The sequence below is a fragment of the Ictalurus punctatus genome, chromosome 16 (assembly GCF_001660625.3).
Source record: "Ictalurus punctatus breed USDA103 chromosome 16, Coco_2.0, whole genome shotgun sequence".
Classification (NCBI taxonomy): domain Eukaryota; kingdom Metazoa; phylum Chordata; class Actinopteri; order Siluriformes; family Ictaluridae; genus Ictalurus; species Ictalurus punctatus.
The window spans coordinates 3881737-3897095 of record NC_030431.2 but is presented as its reverse complement, the minus strand read 5'-3'; the positions used below and the strand labels follow the sequence as shown (position 1 = coordinate 3897095).

At 39.5% G+C, this 15359-nt stretch overlaps 3 protein-coding genes across 6 annotated transcripts in view; all 3 read right to left on the bottom strand.

Annotated features, from left to right (window-relative positions):
* Positions 1-15359, bottom strand: part of LOC108277182 (protocadherin alpha-C2) — an 81678-nt gene that overhangs the window by 38544 nt on the left and 27775 nt on the right. The window contains exon 1 of one of the 4 annotated variants that reach the window (XM_017489677.3): positions 11929-14822. The exons of the other annotated variants lie outside the window; for them this stretch is intronic. Coding sequence (XP_017345166.1) covers positions 11929-14286 — 2358 coding nt within the window. The 5' untranslated portion in view covers positions 14287-14822. Of the gene's footprint in view, positions 1-11928; positions 14823-15359 lie in introns of those variants that run through there. 4 annotated transcript variants of the gene reach the window in all.
* On the bottom strand, positions 16-3901 carry LOC108262484 (protocadherin alpha-2-like). Its single transcript, XM_053686627.1, has one exon. It carries the CDS (start codon positions 3888-3890, stop codon positions 1521-1523), a length of 2370 nt encoding a protein of 789 aa, XP_053542602.1. The 5' UTR covers positions 3891-3901; the 3' UTR covers positions 16-1520.
* LOC124629012 (protocadherin alpha-2) lies at positions 5453-11321 on the bottom strand. Its single transcript, XM_053686626.1, has one exon. It carries the CDS (start codon positions 7827-7829, stop codon positions 5460-5462), a length of 2370 nt encoding a protein of 789 aa, XP_053542601.1. The 5' UTR covers positions 7830-11321; the 3' UTR covers positions 5453-5459.

The following is a 15359-nucleotide window of genomic DNA, read 5'->3' as shown; positions in this document are numbered from 1 at the left end:
GCTTGTATTTAGTCCAATGTCTGCAAGAAGAAGAAAAATACACGAGCACGAGGCCTGCTTATGTCAGAAGTATGTGACGCTCTGTTCTCTTGTTCTGCGTTAGGCGGAGTATTAATAATGTGCCAATAACTCCAACTCACGGTCTACAGCGACATCTTGTGTGGAAATAACAATCTGACTTTACAGCTGAAAACTAGTTTTATGAAAGTAGTATCAAACAACCGAAATCAACCTTGTATGACATGACGAATAATGTTTAACAATTTGATTTTGACCGAAAATAAAAGCGAGCTTTTCACTTTCAGTTAGATTAATAATCCCTTGTAGTTTTATAGACGTATAGCCTGTAAGTTTATACATCAATTTACCTTGTCAAAGTTATTTGAACTGTTTGTACTAAAAATGTGGCATATTTATATTAATCAGCTTTGAATCAGAAAGTTAATTCATATTTATATATATAAAAAATAACGATTTACTATTATCATTAAATACATTTTCCCATAATATTTCATAAACATAATTTCGAACTTGAGGAAGTATAAATTACCAAGCGTTTTTGTGTTTTCGAAAAGCACGGATAGACTTTTAAAACCATGTACTATGTTTTGTTACTCACATGTTGTTTTTGTATATTATAAAGACTTTTAAACACCATGGTATTTAAAAAAAAATGCCGCCAACGCTCTGCCTCTATGGGGTAAGAAAATATACGAACTTCTGTCATTTCCTTTCTTTCCTTCTTTCTTAAGTTTTTTTTCGTTATTTCGCCTCTTACTGTGACTATTCTATGCAATATTATCCAATGTTCCGTTGATAAAACTGAAACGTGTTGCTGTCCACATTCGTGGTGCTGATTTCAATCTAATCATGGACGAAGACGATAAATGTTATTGAAAACTGTTTTTATTTAACATTATAAGAACGGCCCGAACACAATATTTGGCCTAGAAATAGGAAATGTCCAACTGAATTTATTTTATGAAGCTTTTCTCTTCACTGTGATGGACTGGCCTGCCACGGAAAATGTATTCCCGTCTCACACACTGTGATTTCGGGATAGACTGCGGATCCACCACCACACTGACTGAGTGAGTGCTTTTCTGTTTAGCTTTACTCCACCTTGTTATTTCTGAAATACAATTTTTATTACAATGAAACACATTTAAAGCCAAACAGCTTGTCTAAGCTAAACCGTTCCTGCCTGCAATAATGCCAATGCAAACAAAGGCTGTCGAAAACCGTGATTGGTCAAAATAAACTCAGTATATACGAACTGTGATAATAAAACAGAAACTTAAGGTCAGGTCTATAAAAAAAAATCACGGTACTTGCTTTGCGAGACTAGATAGTAAGCTTTATCAACGTTTAGAGAATTCGAAAAGATTTAAACAAAAGGAGACGAATTAGAGGTGAGTAAGAAATGCAATTGGAAATGTTTCCGTACATTAAAGCACCGACACCACAACATGGAAGAGAGTTTACAAGAGACTACAAAGAAATGAAATATAATAAGTTACTTATGGTCTTACCTTCCCAGTGCTGGGAAGAGTTTGATTTTGAGTAAAAGTGTCTCCTCCATTAATGCTGATCAGCTCTGCGTCTGCAGGCGGAAACGGTGAGGGGAAAACCACTACGTCACTCTTCAGTGTGTCTGAGCTAAAACACACATCATACTGCTGAGTGGATTTCGAGTAAGACCAGCTCCCGTCAGGGTGTGTAGTGACCACTGGAGCGCTGGAGCTGCTGAAACCGCCGTCTGTCCCGTAGCATTTAGCTGCTATTAAAGCGATGAGGCTCAGTAAAAATATCACTGACACTGAGACGATAGCGATGAGCAGATAGAGATTCAGATTAGAAAAATTCTCCTCCTTTACTGGCACTTGTCTTAGTGAAGGCTGCACGCTGTCCATATTTTCCATAACCACAACTTCAATACTCATAGTTGTGGACAGTGAAGGTTCTCCATTATCCGAGACAGTAATGATAAGCGGGTGAGCTTTTAAGTCATTGTCACTCATTCGTCTTTTAGTCCTTATTTCTCCTGTGCTGGTTCCGATTCGGAAGAGATTCGTTCCCTTTGGTTCGGTCATGTGATAAGATAATAGTGCATTATAACCTGAATCAGCGTCTACAGCTCTGACTTTAGCCACAAAATACCCCGCTTCAGCAGAGTAGGGAATGTTCTCGCTGTTTACTGATCCAGGTTCAGAATAAGGAGGGAGAAAAACTGGACTGTTGTCATTCTCATCCAGGATAAAAATGTTCACAGTCACGTTACTACTTAGTGGAGGGACACCAGAGTCAGTGGCTTGAACTTTAAACTGAAGTCGTTTGGTTTCTTCGTAATCGAAAGACTTCAGGCTGTACAGTTCACCGGTGTGTGAGTTAATGTTCATCAGATTTGACACTCTGCTGCCTTCTGCATCAATTAATGAATACGAAACAAGGGCATTTTCACCGATGTCTAAGTCTCGTGCCGTTAGTGATGCCATCAGCCCTCCAACTGGACTATTCTCTTTCACGCTAATATTTATCACTGGTGGAGGAAATAAAGGCGCGTTATCATTCACATCAGAGACATGAACTGTTATAACGTTACTGCTCGAGAGGGAAGGAGTTCCCTCATCCTTAGCTAGAACTGTGACATTATATTGGGAGACCCGCTCTCTGTCCAGAGCTTCATTCACAACAAGGGCGTAAGAGTTTTTATATGATAGCTGTAATTTAAAAGGACTCGGTGCTAGAATTTTACAATCTACTTTACCATTCGTTCCACTGTCTTTATCTGATACAGTGATTAATGCAACATCTGTACCAGTTTTGATGTCCTCGCTTACGGAGCTCATGAGAAGAGTAACTGATATCTCTGGTGCATTGTCATTCACATCCACTACTTCAATCAACACTTTACATCGAGACTTTCTTGGATGATGTCCTTTGTCCTGAGCCTGGATTCGCAGTTCGATAGCTGGATTTTCTTCATAATCAATATTACCTTTCACAGTGATATCACCAGAAACAGGATTTATGGAGATTAAGTCTAACGCTGAGTTTCGGGAATCACTTATAATAGAGTATGAAACTTCACCGTTATTTCCTTCGTCTGCATCTGTTGCGGAAACGGTGAGGATTTTAGTCCCTACACCTGCATTCTCATGGACACTGACTTTGTAAAGAGGCTTCGTAAAAACGGGGCTGTTGTCGTTTATATCCAGCACATTGATAACTATCTGCATTGTTCCGGATCTCGAAGGAGTCCCGCCGTCTACAGCAGCCAGCACGAACTGGATCACCGATTCTCTCTCTCTGTCCAGAGATTTCTGAAGCACGAGCTCAACAGAATCACTCTGCATGTCCAAGGAAAAATATTCATTTGTGTTTATTTTATAGGTTTTCACTGAGTTACTACCGATGTCCATGTCACTCGCAGTTGTTAAGGGAAACCGATCTCCAGGAAGCATATTCTCAATAATGTCCAAAACAAGTGTTTGATCTGGAAACACCGGAGAGTTATCATTAATGTCTAGTATATTAATTTCAACACGGTAGAGCTTGTGAGGATTGTGGATCATCGCTTCGACATTCAGTACGCATTTCTGTTTGCTTTCACACAGCTCCTCTCGGTCTATTCTGTCATTAACTAATAAAATGCCGGTTTTCAGATTTACCTCGAAATACTTGGCGTTAGATCCAGTCACAAGCTGAAACATGCGCGACTCCAGTTCCTGCACACTGAGATTGAGATCCTTCGCTAGATTTCCAACAACGGTTCCCTTCTTGGCCTCCTCTGAAACCGAGTAGGAAATCTGACCGTAACACAAATCCCATAAACAAAGCAGCAGAAGAGCCTTCATCCAGGCAGAGAGAGCACTGTCCGATACAGCCATCACTTCCTTTTACAGGATATTCAAAAAAAAAAAAACAAGTAGAATGAGTGCTTGTATTTAGTCCAATGTCTGCAAGAAGAAGAAAAATACACGAGCACGAGGCCTGCTTATGTCAGAAGTATGTGACGCTCTGTTCTCTTGTTCTGCGTTAGGCGGAGTATTAATAATGTGCCAATAACTCCAACTCACGGTCTACAGCGACATCTTGTGTGGAAATAACAATCTGACTTTACAGCTGAAAACTAGTTTTATGAAAGTAGTATCAAACAACCGAAATCAACCTTGTATGACATGACGAATAATGTTTAACAATTTGATTTTGACCGAAAATAAAAGCGAGCTTTTCACTTTCAGTTAGATTAATAATCCCTTGTAGTTTTATAGACGTATAGCCTGTAAGTTTATACATCAATTTACCTTGTCAAAGTTATTTGAACTGTTTGTACTAAAAATGTGGCATATTTATATTAATCAGCTTTGAATCAGAAAGTTAATTCATATTTATATATATAAAAAATAACGATTTACTATTATCATTAAATACATTTTCCCATAATATTTCATAAACATAATTTCGAACTTGAGGAAGTATAAATTACCAAGCGTTTTTGTGTTTTCGAAAAGCACGGATAGACTTTTAAAACCATGTACTATGTTTTGTTACTCACATGTTGTTTTTGTATATTATAAAGACTTTTAAACACCATGGTATTTAAAAAAAAATGCCGCCAACGCTCTGCCTCTATGGGGTAAGAAAATATACGAACTTCTGTCATTTCCTTTCTTTCCTTCTTTCTTAAGTTTTTTTTCGTTATTTCGCCTCTTACTGTGACTATTCTATGCAATATTATCCAATGTTCCGTTGATAAAACTGAAACGTGTTGCTGTCCACATTCGTGGTGCTGATTTCAATCTAATCATGGACGAAGACGATAAATGTTATTGAAAACTGTTTTTATTTAACATTATAAGAACGGCCCGAACACAATATTTGGCCTAGAAATAGGAAATGTCCAACTGAATTTATTTTATGAAGCTTTTCTCTTCACTGTGATGGACTGGCCTGCCACGGAAAATGTATTCCCGTCTCACACACTGTGATTTCGGGATAGACTGCGGATCCACCACCACACTGACTGAGTGAGTGCTTTTCTGTTTAGCTTTACTCCACCTTGTTATTTCTGAAATACAATTTTTATTACAATGAAACACATTTAAAGCCAAACAGCTTGTCTAAGCTAAACCGTTCCTGCCTGCAATAATGCCAATGCAAACAAAGGCTGTCGAAAACCGTGATTGGTCAAAATAAACTCAGTATATACGAACTGTGATAATAAAACAGAAACTTAAGGTCAGGTCTATAAAAAAAAATCACGGTACTTGCTTTGCGAGACTAGATAGTAAGCTTTATCAACGTTTAGAGAATTCGAAAAGATTTAAACAAAAGGAGACGAATTAGAGGTGAGTAAGAAATGCAATTGGAAATGTTTCCGTACATTAAAGCACCGACACCACAACATGGAAGAGAGTTTACAAGAGACTACAAAGAAATGAAATATAATAAGTTACTTATGGTCTTACCTTCCCAGTGCTGGGAAGAGTTTGATTTTGAGTAAAAGTGTCTCCTCCATTAATGCTGATCAGCTCTGCGTCTGCAGGCGGAAACGGTGAGGGGAAAACCACTACGTCACTCTTCAGTGTGTCTGAGCTAAAACACACATCATACTGCTGAGTGGATTTCGAGTAAGACCAGCTCCCGTCAGGGTGTGTAGTGACCACTGGAGCGCTGGAGCTGCTGAAACCGCCGTCTGTCCCGTAGCATTTAGCTGCTATTAAAGCGATGAGGCTCAGTAAAAATATCACTGACACTGAGACGATAGCGATGAGCAGATAGAGATTCAGATTAGAAAAATTCTCCTCCTTTACTGGCACTTGTCTTAGTGAAGGCTGCACGCTGTCCATATTTTCCATAACCACAACTTCAATACTCATAGTTGTGGACAGTGAAGGTTCTCCATTATCCGAGACAGTAATGATAAGCGGGTGAGCTTTTAAGTCATTGTCACTCATTCGTCTTTTAGTCCTTATTTCTCCTGTGCTGGTTCCGATTCGGAAGAGATTCGTTCCCTTTGGTTCGGTCATGTGATAAGATAATAGTGCATTATAACCTGAATCAGCGTCTACAGCTCTGATTTTAGCCACAAAATACCCCGCTTCAGCAGAGTAGGGAATGTTCTCGCTGTTTACTGATCCAGGTTCAGAATAAGGAGGAAGAAAAACTGGACTGTTGTCATTCTCATCCAGGATAAAAATGTTCACAGTCACGTTACTACTTAGTGGAGGGACACCAGAGTCAGTGGCTTGAACTTTAAACTGAAGTCGTTTGGTTTCTTCGTAATCGAAAGACTTCAGGCTGTACAGTTCACCGGTGTGTGAGTTAATGTTCATCAGATTTGACACTCTGCTGCCTTCTGCATCAATTAATGAATACGAAACAAGGGCATTTTCACCGATGTCTAAGTCTCGTGCCGTTAGTGATGCCATCAGCCCTCCAACTGGACTATTCTCTTTCACGCTAATATTTATCACTGGTGGAGGAAATAAAGGCGCGTTATCATTCACATCAGAGACATGAACTGTTATAACGTTACTGCTCGAGAGGGAAGGAGTTCCCTCATCCTTAGCTAGAACTGTGACATTATATTGGGAGACCCGCTCTCTGTCCAGAGCTTCATTCACAACAAGGGCGTAAGAGTTTTTATATGATAGCTGTAATTTAAAAGGACTCGGTGCTAGAATTTTACAATCTACTTTACCATTCGTTCCACTGTCTTTATCTGATACAGTGACTAATGCAACATCTGTACCAGGTTTGATGTCCTCGCTTACGGAGCTCATGAGAAGAGTAACTGATATCTCTGGTGCATTGTCATTCACATCCACTACTTCAATCAACACTTTACATCGAGACTTTCTTGGAGACTGTCCTTTGTCCTGAGCCTGGATTCGCAGTTCGATGGCTGGATTTTCTTCATAATCAATATTACCTTTCACAGTGATATCACCAGAAACAGGATTTATGGAGATTAAGTCTAACGCTGAGTTTCGGGAATCACTTATAATAGAGTATGAAACTTCACCGTTATTTCCTTCGTCTGCATCTGTTGCGGAAACGGTGAGGATTTTAGTCCCTACACCTGCATTCTCATGGACACTGACTTTGTAAAGAGGCTTCGTAAAAACTGGGCTGTTGTCGTTTATATCCAGCACATTGATAATTATCTGCATTGTTCCGGATCTCGAAGGAGTCCCGCCGTCTACAGCAGCCAGCACGAACTGGATCACCGATTCTCTCTCTCTGTCCAGAGATTTCTGAAGCACGAGCTCAACAGAATCACTCTGCATGTCCAAGGAAAAATATTCATTTGTGTTTATTTTATAGGTTTTCACTGAGTTACTACCGATGTCCATGTCACTCGCAGTTGTTAAGGGAAACCGATCTCCAGGAAGCATATTCTCAATAATGTCCAAAACAAGTGTTTGATCTGGAAACACCGGAGAGTTATCATTAATGTCTAGTATATTAATTTCAACACGGTAGAGCTTGTGAGGATTGTGGATCATCGCTTCGACATTCAGTACGCATTTCTGTTTGCTTTCACACAGCTCCTCTCGGTCTATTCTGTCATTAACTAATAAAATGGCGGTTTTCAGATTTACCTCGAAATACTTGGCGTTAGATCCAGTCACAAGCTGAAACATGCGCGACTCCAGTTCCTGCACACTGAGATTGAGATCCTTCGCTAGATTTCCAACAACGGTTCCCTTCTTGGCCTCCTCTGAAACCGTGTAGGAAATCTGACCGTAACACAAATCCCATAAACAAAGCAGCAGCAGAGCCTTCATCCAGGCAGAGCGAACACTGTCCGATACAACCATCACTTCCTTTTACTGGATATTCAAAAAAGAATAAGTCGAATGAGTACTTATATTTAATCCAATGCCGGCAGTAAAACGGAAAATACACGAGGCCTGCTGAACTCAGAAGTATGTGACGCTCTGTTGTCCTATTCTGCTTCAGGCGGACTATTAATAATGTGCCAATAACTCCAACTCACGGTCTACAGCGACATCTTGTGTGGAAATAACAATGTCATTACAGCTGAAAACTAGTTTCATGAAAGTTCTATCAAATAAGCGAAATGCCCCGTGAGTAAAATGACTAGTGATGTTTAACACATTAATTTTGACCGAAAATAAAAACAGTTACAGAAATAAACCGAAATAAACCATCGTAGCTTTACACTAGTTTAACATTGCCTATACAATTCCACCATCAGTACAACCTTTTCAGTGTTGTTTGAACTGTCCTTACTAAAAATTTGTCATTTTTTGTAAACACCTTTGAGTAAGACAATTAATTTCATTTATTTAAAAAAAAATGCTTTTTAACTATAGACTTTTATCATTAAATCTATTCTTCCATAATGTTTCATAAATATCGTTTCCAACTTGAGGAAGTTTAAAGTTAGCAAACATTGTTGTGTATCACCACTTATGAGAAAAGCACGGATCGACTTTTAAAACCATTTACCACGGTTTGTTACTTCTATGTTCTCCTTGTGTAATAGAATGAAATTTAAAAGACCATTGCATTTAAAATGGCGAGAACGCTTTGTCTCTAAAAAGTAAGAAAATATACAAACTTGTGTATTTTCATATCTGTCTTTCTTTCTTTTTCTTTCTTTCTTCTGTATTTGTGACTTTTGTCTTCAATTTTGTCCAATGATCCGTTGATAAAACTGAAACGTGTCACAGTCCAACTTCGTGGTGCTAATTTCAGTCTACACCTCGACTAAACCTGATAATAGTTATTTAAAACTGTTTAAATTTGACTTAGATATAGTAAATGGATAAGTGATTTTTTTCACAGTGAAGGGGTTTTCTCCTCACTGTGGACTGTGTATTTCCACCTCACACCCAGTGTTCCCGGGAACACTGGGTGCGGATCCACCGTCACCCTGACAGAGTGAGAGCTTTTCTGTTTAGCTTTATTCAACTTTTTTATTTCTGAGACACGTTTTATATTATAGTGAGACACTTTAAACCAAACAACTTGTATTATCTAAAACCTTCCTACATGCAGTATATGCCAACGCAAGCAAACACTGTCTAAAACTGTGAGTGGTTAAAATAAACATATAATACATGCCCAGTTCAGAAATGAAACTCTAGCCGTTTGCTGATTAGTTCCCTCATCGCCACATAGCAGCCTATCTGCCACGTTCTCTATCCATGCAACCCTTTATTATCCCGACTAACTCACTGTGCATGACCTCCGTGCACTATGATAACTTTAAATCTAGCGCTTCATACAAATATTCCTACACTCATCAAGAATGTCTCACCAAGACATCGACGAGGTCTTATCCCTCGAAGAACCCAGCTCTGATCCAGAACCTGAGGCAGAGACCCTAAGCACTACAGATGAAGCGGACCCTCTGTCTGCTTTCTCCTCCAGATGACGGAGTGCTCCACTGACTCAATGCCACACCTTCATCCATGAATGGCCAGTACCTAGGATCTTGGAATATTTGTTTAACCGCAACATTACTCCTCCAAACAGCTTATCCCATAAAGTATTAGTTACCGTTTTTCCTCTCATCTGCCAACCACGCCCAGACTCCTCTTCCTCCACCATCCAGCACCATTCCAGCTAAGTCTAAAGCTAAGTGGAAACATACTGTTCGGACACTAAACACTTTGGCAGCCAAAAGACCCCGTACAGAACTCCTGGAAACTCCGGACCCTGTGCTCGCAGTGCTCTTCGAAAGACTCAATTTATAGACTGGTTAACAAAGTTTCAGCTCTACAAAATTTTAATCCACTCATCCATGCTACTCGCAGCTTTCCTCCCAGACCACCCCGGAGATCCCCCAGATGAAATGTTACCAAATCACAGCCTCACGACACCTCTCCCTGCTTCATATAGTGTAGCCCCATTCATCCCACCACCAGTAGCTATCCCCTACAACATGAGAAGTCAGATCATAGCAGGTAATGACATCAACCTAGTCAAAATCCTGCTCTGCCCTTCTGGTGTCCTGGATGAGCATATCGTCGACTGTGGGGATATCTCAGTAGTTCTAATAGTATGTGACCGCAGATTCTTCAAAAGTGTCGCTAGCAGAATTCAAGCACTGCGCTTCATATCTGTATTAATTTCAATTAATCTGTGTGTCCTTATATTAGATGTAAATTTCTTCATAGTTGTGCTTATATGTGGTAACATTCATCCCAAAGCTGTTTGTCCCCACAGGTTCAAACTACCTCAATTAACCCTTCAAAAAAGATGAATAAACATCCCTCGACACTCATCAATATCCACAAACTCTCTAATGATCTTTCTTTCCATCCTAACCTCTGTTTTGTAAATTTCCTCATAAGTGGATTTACTCAAAGTTTCTTGGCTGGGCTTAACTTTATCCAATTCTTCATCTGTGTGTGCAAAGACCTCTCTCCTTCCTTAAAAGAACCCGAAGTAGTTGACACCTTAATTCAAAACAAATTGGCCAAGGGTATTTAATCAGTCCCTTCAGCTGTTCCCCATTCCCTATTTTTCACATTAATCCAATAGGCATTGGCATGAGAAAATATTTTGGTACGAAAAGACTTATCATTAAACTGTCATCCCTGCACAACAGTGCAACCCCCAGTATTAACAGCCTTATCCCCAAAGACATATTCTCCATGTCATAAGCTTTCATAGATCATGCCATCCAATTCATTAAAACCACGGGTAAAGGTGCCTGGCTACAAAAAGCTGACATGCTTTCAAAACTATGCCCTTCTACCCCTCCCAATGGCACCTTTTTGGCATCAGGTGGAGAAATGTACTTTCTCAGTGTTCTTAACTTTTGGCTGCCATAGCAGCCCCAAATTGCTGGATCCTTTTAAATAAGTACCATTTTTCCTTACTTCTCCATTTACTAGATGATGTAGTCAATTTCCCAAACTCTCCAAACATTGCATTTCTACTGTACACATACCTGGAGGATACTTTGAATCCTCCAGTTCTCTCCAATTTTTTACCAGCACATCTTCTTCCATCTGGTTCGGAAGGATATTCGGGAATAAATGGTTTGCAGACATATGGCCCCAAGAGATCCTCAGCCTACCTCCTAAACTGAAATCTACCCCATCATTATTGCATGCCTGCTTTGGGGTGATGAAAGGTCCTGCAAAATGTTCTCCATTCTAAGCTACAACAAAGTCACTGTTGGCATTATAAACAAAGGTCACGCCTCCATCCCATTTATTAACTGACTAATCAGGAACCTCATCTGTGTATGTCATAAAAAATTTCATTCTCAAAGGCACTTACCTCCCAGTCACTACAATGATAAAGCTGATGCTCTCCCCCATTTCAAATTTCAGGAATTTTGCTCCCTCTGCCACGAAGCACATAAATCCAGCACAGACTGCCCCCCCAACCCCTCTCCTCCACTCAACCCCACCCCCCTCCTCCAAACAATCCTGGACTAAAATATCTACAACCTTATCTCGAAGAGGCAAAACATGGGGATGGCTACCCTCCTCCTCCCCTGCACCACCATACAGATCTGCTATGGGGAGGTTCTTCCTACCAGACCTTTCACAGTAGCAGCATGATTCTCTTATTTTCATGTCTGAACATGTCCGCCAGGTCAAACCTATGTGCATTCCATTTCCATTCAGATAAACTCTTAAATCCACTCCAAGAGTTGTCAAGACTGAACTGTGTTAATGAACCAGAAAGTTGAAGTCAGGTTTACAAAAAAAGTGAATAATTGCTATGCACTACCAGATAGGAAGCTTTATCATGTGTTAGAGAACTCGCAAACATTTATGCAAAATGAGATGAAATTAAGGTGAGTAGGAAATACAACTGGAAAAGTTTGATTACTTCAAATCACCCACAACACAACATGGAAGAGAGTTCCCAAGAGACTAAAAACGTTTACAAATTGGAAAGAGACGAAAGTAAACATGGTCTTACCTTCCCAGTGCTGGGAAGAGTTTGGTTTCGAGTAAAAGTGTCTCCTCCATTAATGCTGACCAGCTCTGCATCTGCAGGCGGAAACGGTGAGGGGAAAACCACTACGTCACTCTTCAGTGTATCTGAGCTAAAACACACATCATACTGCTGAGTGGATTTAGAGTAAGACCAGCTCCCGTCAGGGTGTGTAGTGATCACTGGAGCGCTGGAGCTGATGAAACCGCCGTCTGTCCCGTAGCATTTAGCTGCTATTAAAGCGATGAGGCTCAGTAAAAATATCACTGACACTGAGACGATAGCGATGAGCAGGTAGAGATTCAAATTAGAAAAATTATCTTCCTTTACTGGCACTTGTCTTAGTGAAGGCTGCACGCTGTCCATATTTTCCATAACCACAACTTCAATACTCATAGTTGAGGACAGTGAAGGTTCTCCATTATCCGAGACAATAATGATAAGTGGGTGGGCTTTTAAGTCATTGTCACTCATTCGTCTTTTAGTCCTTATTTCTCCTGTGCTGGTTCCAATTCGGAAGAGATTCGTTCCCTTTGGTTCGGTCATGTGATAAGATAATAGTGCATTATAACCTGAATCAGCGTCTACAGCTCTGACTTTAGCCACAAAATACCCCGCTTCAGCAGAGTAGGGAATGTTCTCAGTGTTTACTGATCCAGGTTCAGAATAAGGAGGGAGAAAAACTGGACTGTTGTCATTCTCATCCAGGATAAAAATGTTCACAGTCACGTTACTACTTAGTGGAGGGACACCAGAGTCAGTGGCCTGAACTTTAAACTGAAGTCGTTTGGTTTCTTCATAATCAAAAGACTTCAGGCTGTACAGTTCACCGGTGTGTGAGTTAATGTTCATCAGATTTGACACTCTGCTGCTCACTGTATCAATTAAAGAATACGAAACAAGGGCATTTTCACCGATGTCTAAGTCTCGTGCCATTAGTGATGCCATCAGCCCTCCAACTGGACTATTTTCTTTCAAGCTAATATTTATCACCGGTGCAGAAAATAAAGGTGCGTTATCATTCACATCAGAGACATGAACTGTTATAACGTTACTGCTCGAGAGGGAAGGAGTTCCCTCATCATTAGCTAGAACTGTGACATTATATTGGGAGACCCGCTCTCTGTCCAGAGCTTCATTCACAACAAGGGCGTAAGAGTTTTTATATGATAGCTGTAATTTAAAAGGACTCGGTGCTAGAATTTTACAATCTACTTTACCATTCGCTCCACTGTCTTTATCTGATACAGTGATTAATGCAACATCTGTACCAGATTTGATGTCCTCGCTTACGGCGCTTATGAGCAGAGTAACTGATATCTCTGGTGCATTGTCATTCACATCCACTACTTCAATTAACACTTTACACCGAGACTTTCTTGGAGGATGTCCTTTGTCTTGAGCCTGAATTCTCAGTTCGATTGCTTGATTTTGTTCATAATCAATATTACCTTTCACAGTGATATCACCAGAAACAGGATTTACGGATAATAAGTCCAACGCCGAAATTCGGGCATCACTTACAATTGAGTATGACACTTCAGCGTTCACACCCTCGTCTGCATCTGATGCGGATACTGTCAGGATTTTAGTTCCTACAGATGAATTCTCATGGACTTTCACTTTATACAGAGGTTTAGTGAACACTGGGTTGTTATCATTTATATCCTGCACATTGATAGCTATCTGCATTGTTCCAGATCTGGAAGGAGTCCCGCCGTCTACAGCAGTCAGCACGAGCTTGATCACCGATTCTCTCTCTCGGTCCAAAGATTTCTGAAGCACGAGCTCAACAGAATCGCTCTGAATGTCCAGTGAAAAATATTCACTTGTGTTTATTTTATAAGTTTTCACTGAATTGCTACCGATGTCTATGTCACTCGCCGTGATTAAGGGAAACCTATCTCCCGGAAGCACATTTTCACTAATTTCCAAAAGGAGTGTTTGATCTGGAAACACTGGAGAATTATCATTAATGTCTAGTATATTAATTTCAATACGGTAGAGCTTGTGAGGATTGTGGATCATCGCTTCGACATTCAGTACGCATTTCTGTTTGCTTTCACACAGTTCCTCTCGGTCTATTCTGTCATTAACTAATAAAATGCCGGTTTTCCGATTTACCTCGAAATACTTGGCGTTAGATCCAGTCACAAGCTGAAACATGCGCGACTCCAGTTCCTGCACACTGAGATTGAGATCCTTTGCTAGATTTCCAACAACGGTTCCCTTCTTGGCCTCCTCTGAAACCGAGTAGGAAATCTGACCGTAACACAAATCCCATAAACAAAGCAGCAGAAGAGCCTTCATCCAGGCAGAGAGAGCACTGTCCGATACAACCATCGCTTCCTTTATTGGATATTCACAACAACAAAAAAACAAGTCGAAAGTGTTCTTTTATTTAATCCAGTGTCTGAAATAAAACGGAAAATACACGAGCTCTGCTGATGTCAGAAGTATGTAACGCTTTGTTGTCCTGTTCTGCGTTACCCGGAGTATTAATATTGTGCCAATATCTCCAACACACGGTCTACAGCGACATCTTGTGTGGAAATAACAATCTGACATTATCAGTCAAAACTATCGTTATGAATGTTGAATCAATTAATGTGTTTTGTGTGTGATTAATTCTTGACATGATGAATTGGTGGTGAGCTAAAAGTGGAGATGTTAATCTCTCAGTTACACAAATAACCTTTTGTGTATTTTCAGGAATTAAGTCTAATAGATTCTGTTGGATTTCATTATAAGGATCACATTAGTGTTTAAATTCTCATTCCAAATAAGCTTCGAATTAAAATTCAGATTTTTACAATCGCATTTTGTAATTATAGTGTTTTATCACTAACTTGACTAATTGCATAATCATATGAATATAATATAAATCTGAAACAAATATGATTATATGACACAAATGGACAAAGTGAAAGTATGAAGTTATTAAACTTTGCCTTGTTATTGCAGTAATATTTGAATAAATGAACAATACCGCCAGTTGCGTAGCAAAGGGCTGAGGGAGGGGGTGAGTTTCGGGTTTGAACTCCCCTGAAATAGCTTCCAATTACATCGTATATTTGTGGATAATATAATATAATATAATATAATATAATATAATATAATATAATATAATATAATATAATATAATATAATATAATATAATATAAACTTTATTAACATCTTTAAAGTACAAATACTCGGCAAATACTCGGCAAAACAGTACTATTCAATGTCAAATTACATGTTTTGCGCTGCACATGTGCTGCAACAATGTTCATAAAACGTCAACAGAATGATGACATTTACAATTCTATAATTAATCACGCCAAGTAACAAATATGCAAATTAAGTTTGTGTAATCGCATTGTATTGGCTACCAGCTGGCTAAAAAATTTAATACAACCAATCAGAGTTAAGCA

Excerpts from the sequence above, each read along its gene's own strand:
- LOC108262484 (XM_053686627.1), bottom strand. The coding sequence starts at position 3,890 with ATGGCTGTATCGGACAGTGCTCTCTCTGCCTGGATGAAGGCTCTTCTG.
- LOC124629012 (XM_053686626.1), bottom strand. The coding sequence starts at position 7,829 with ATGGTTGTATCGGACAGTGTTCGCTCTGCCTGGATGAAGGCTCTGCTG.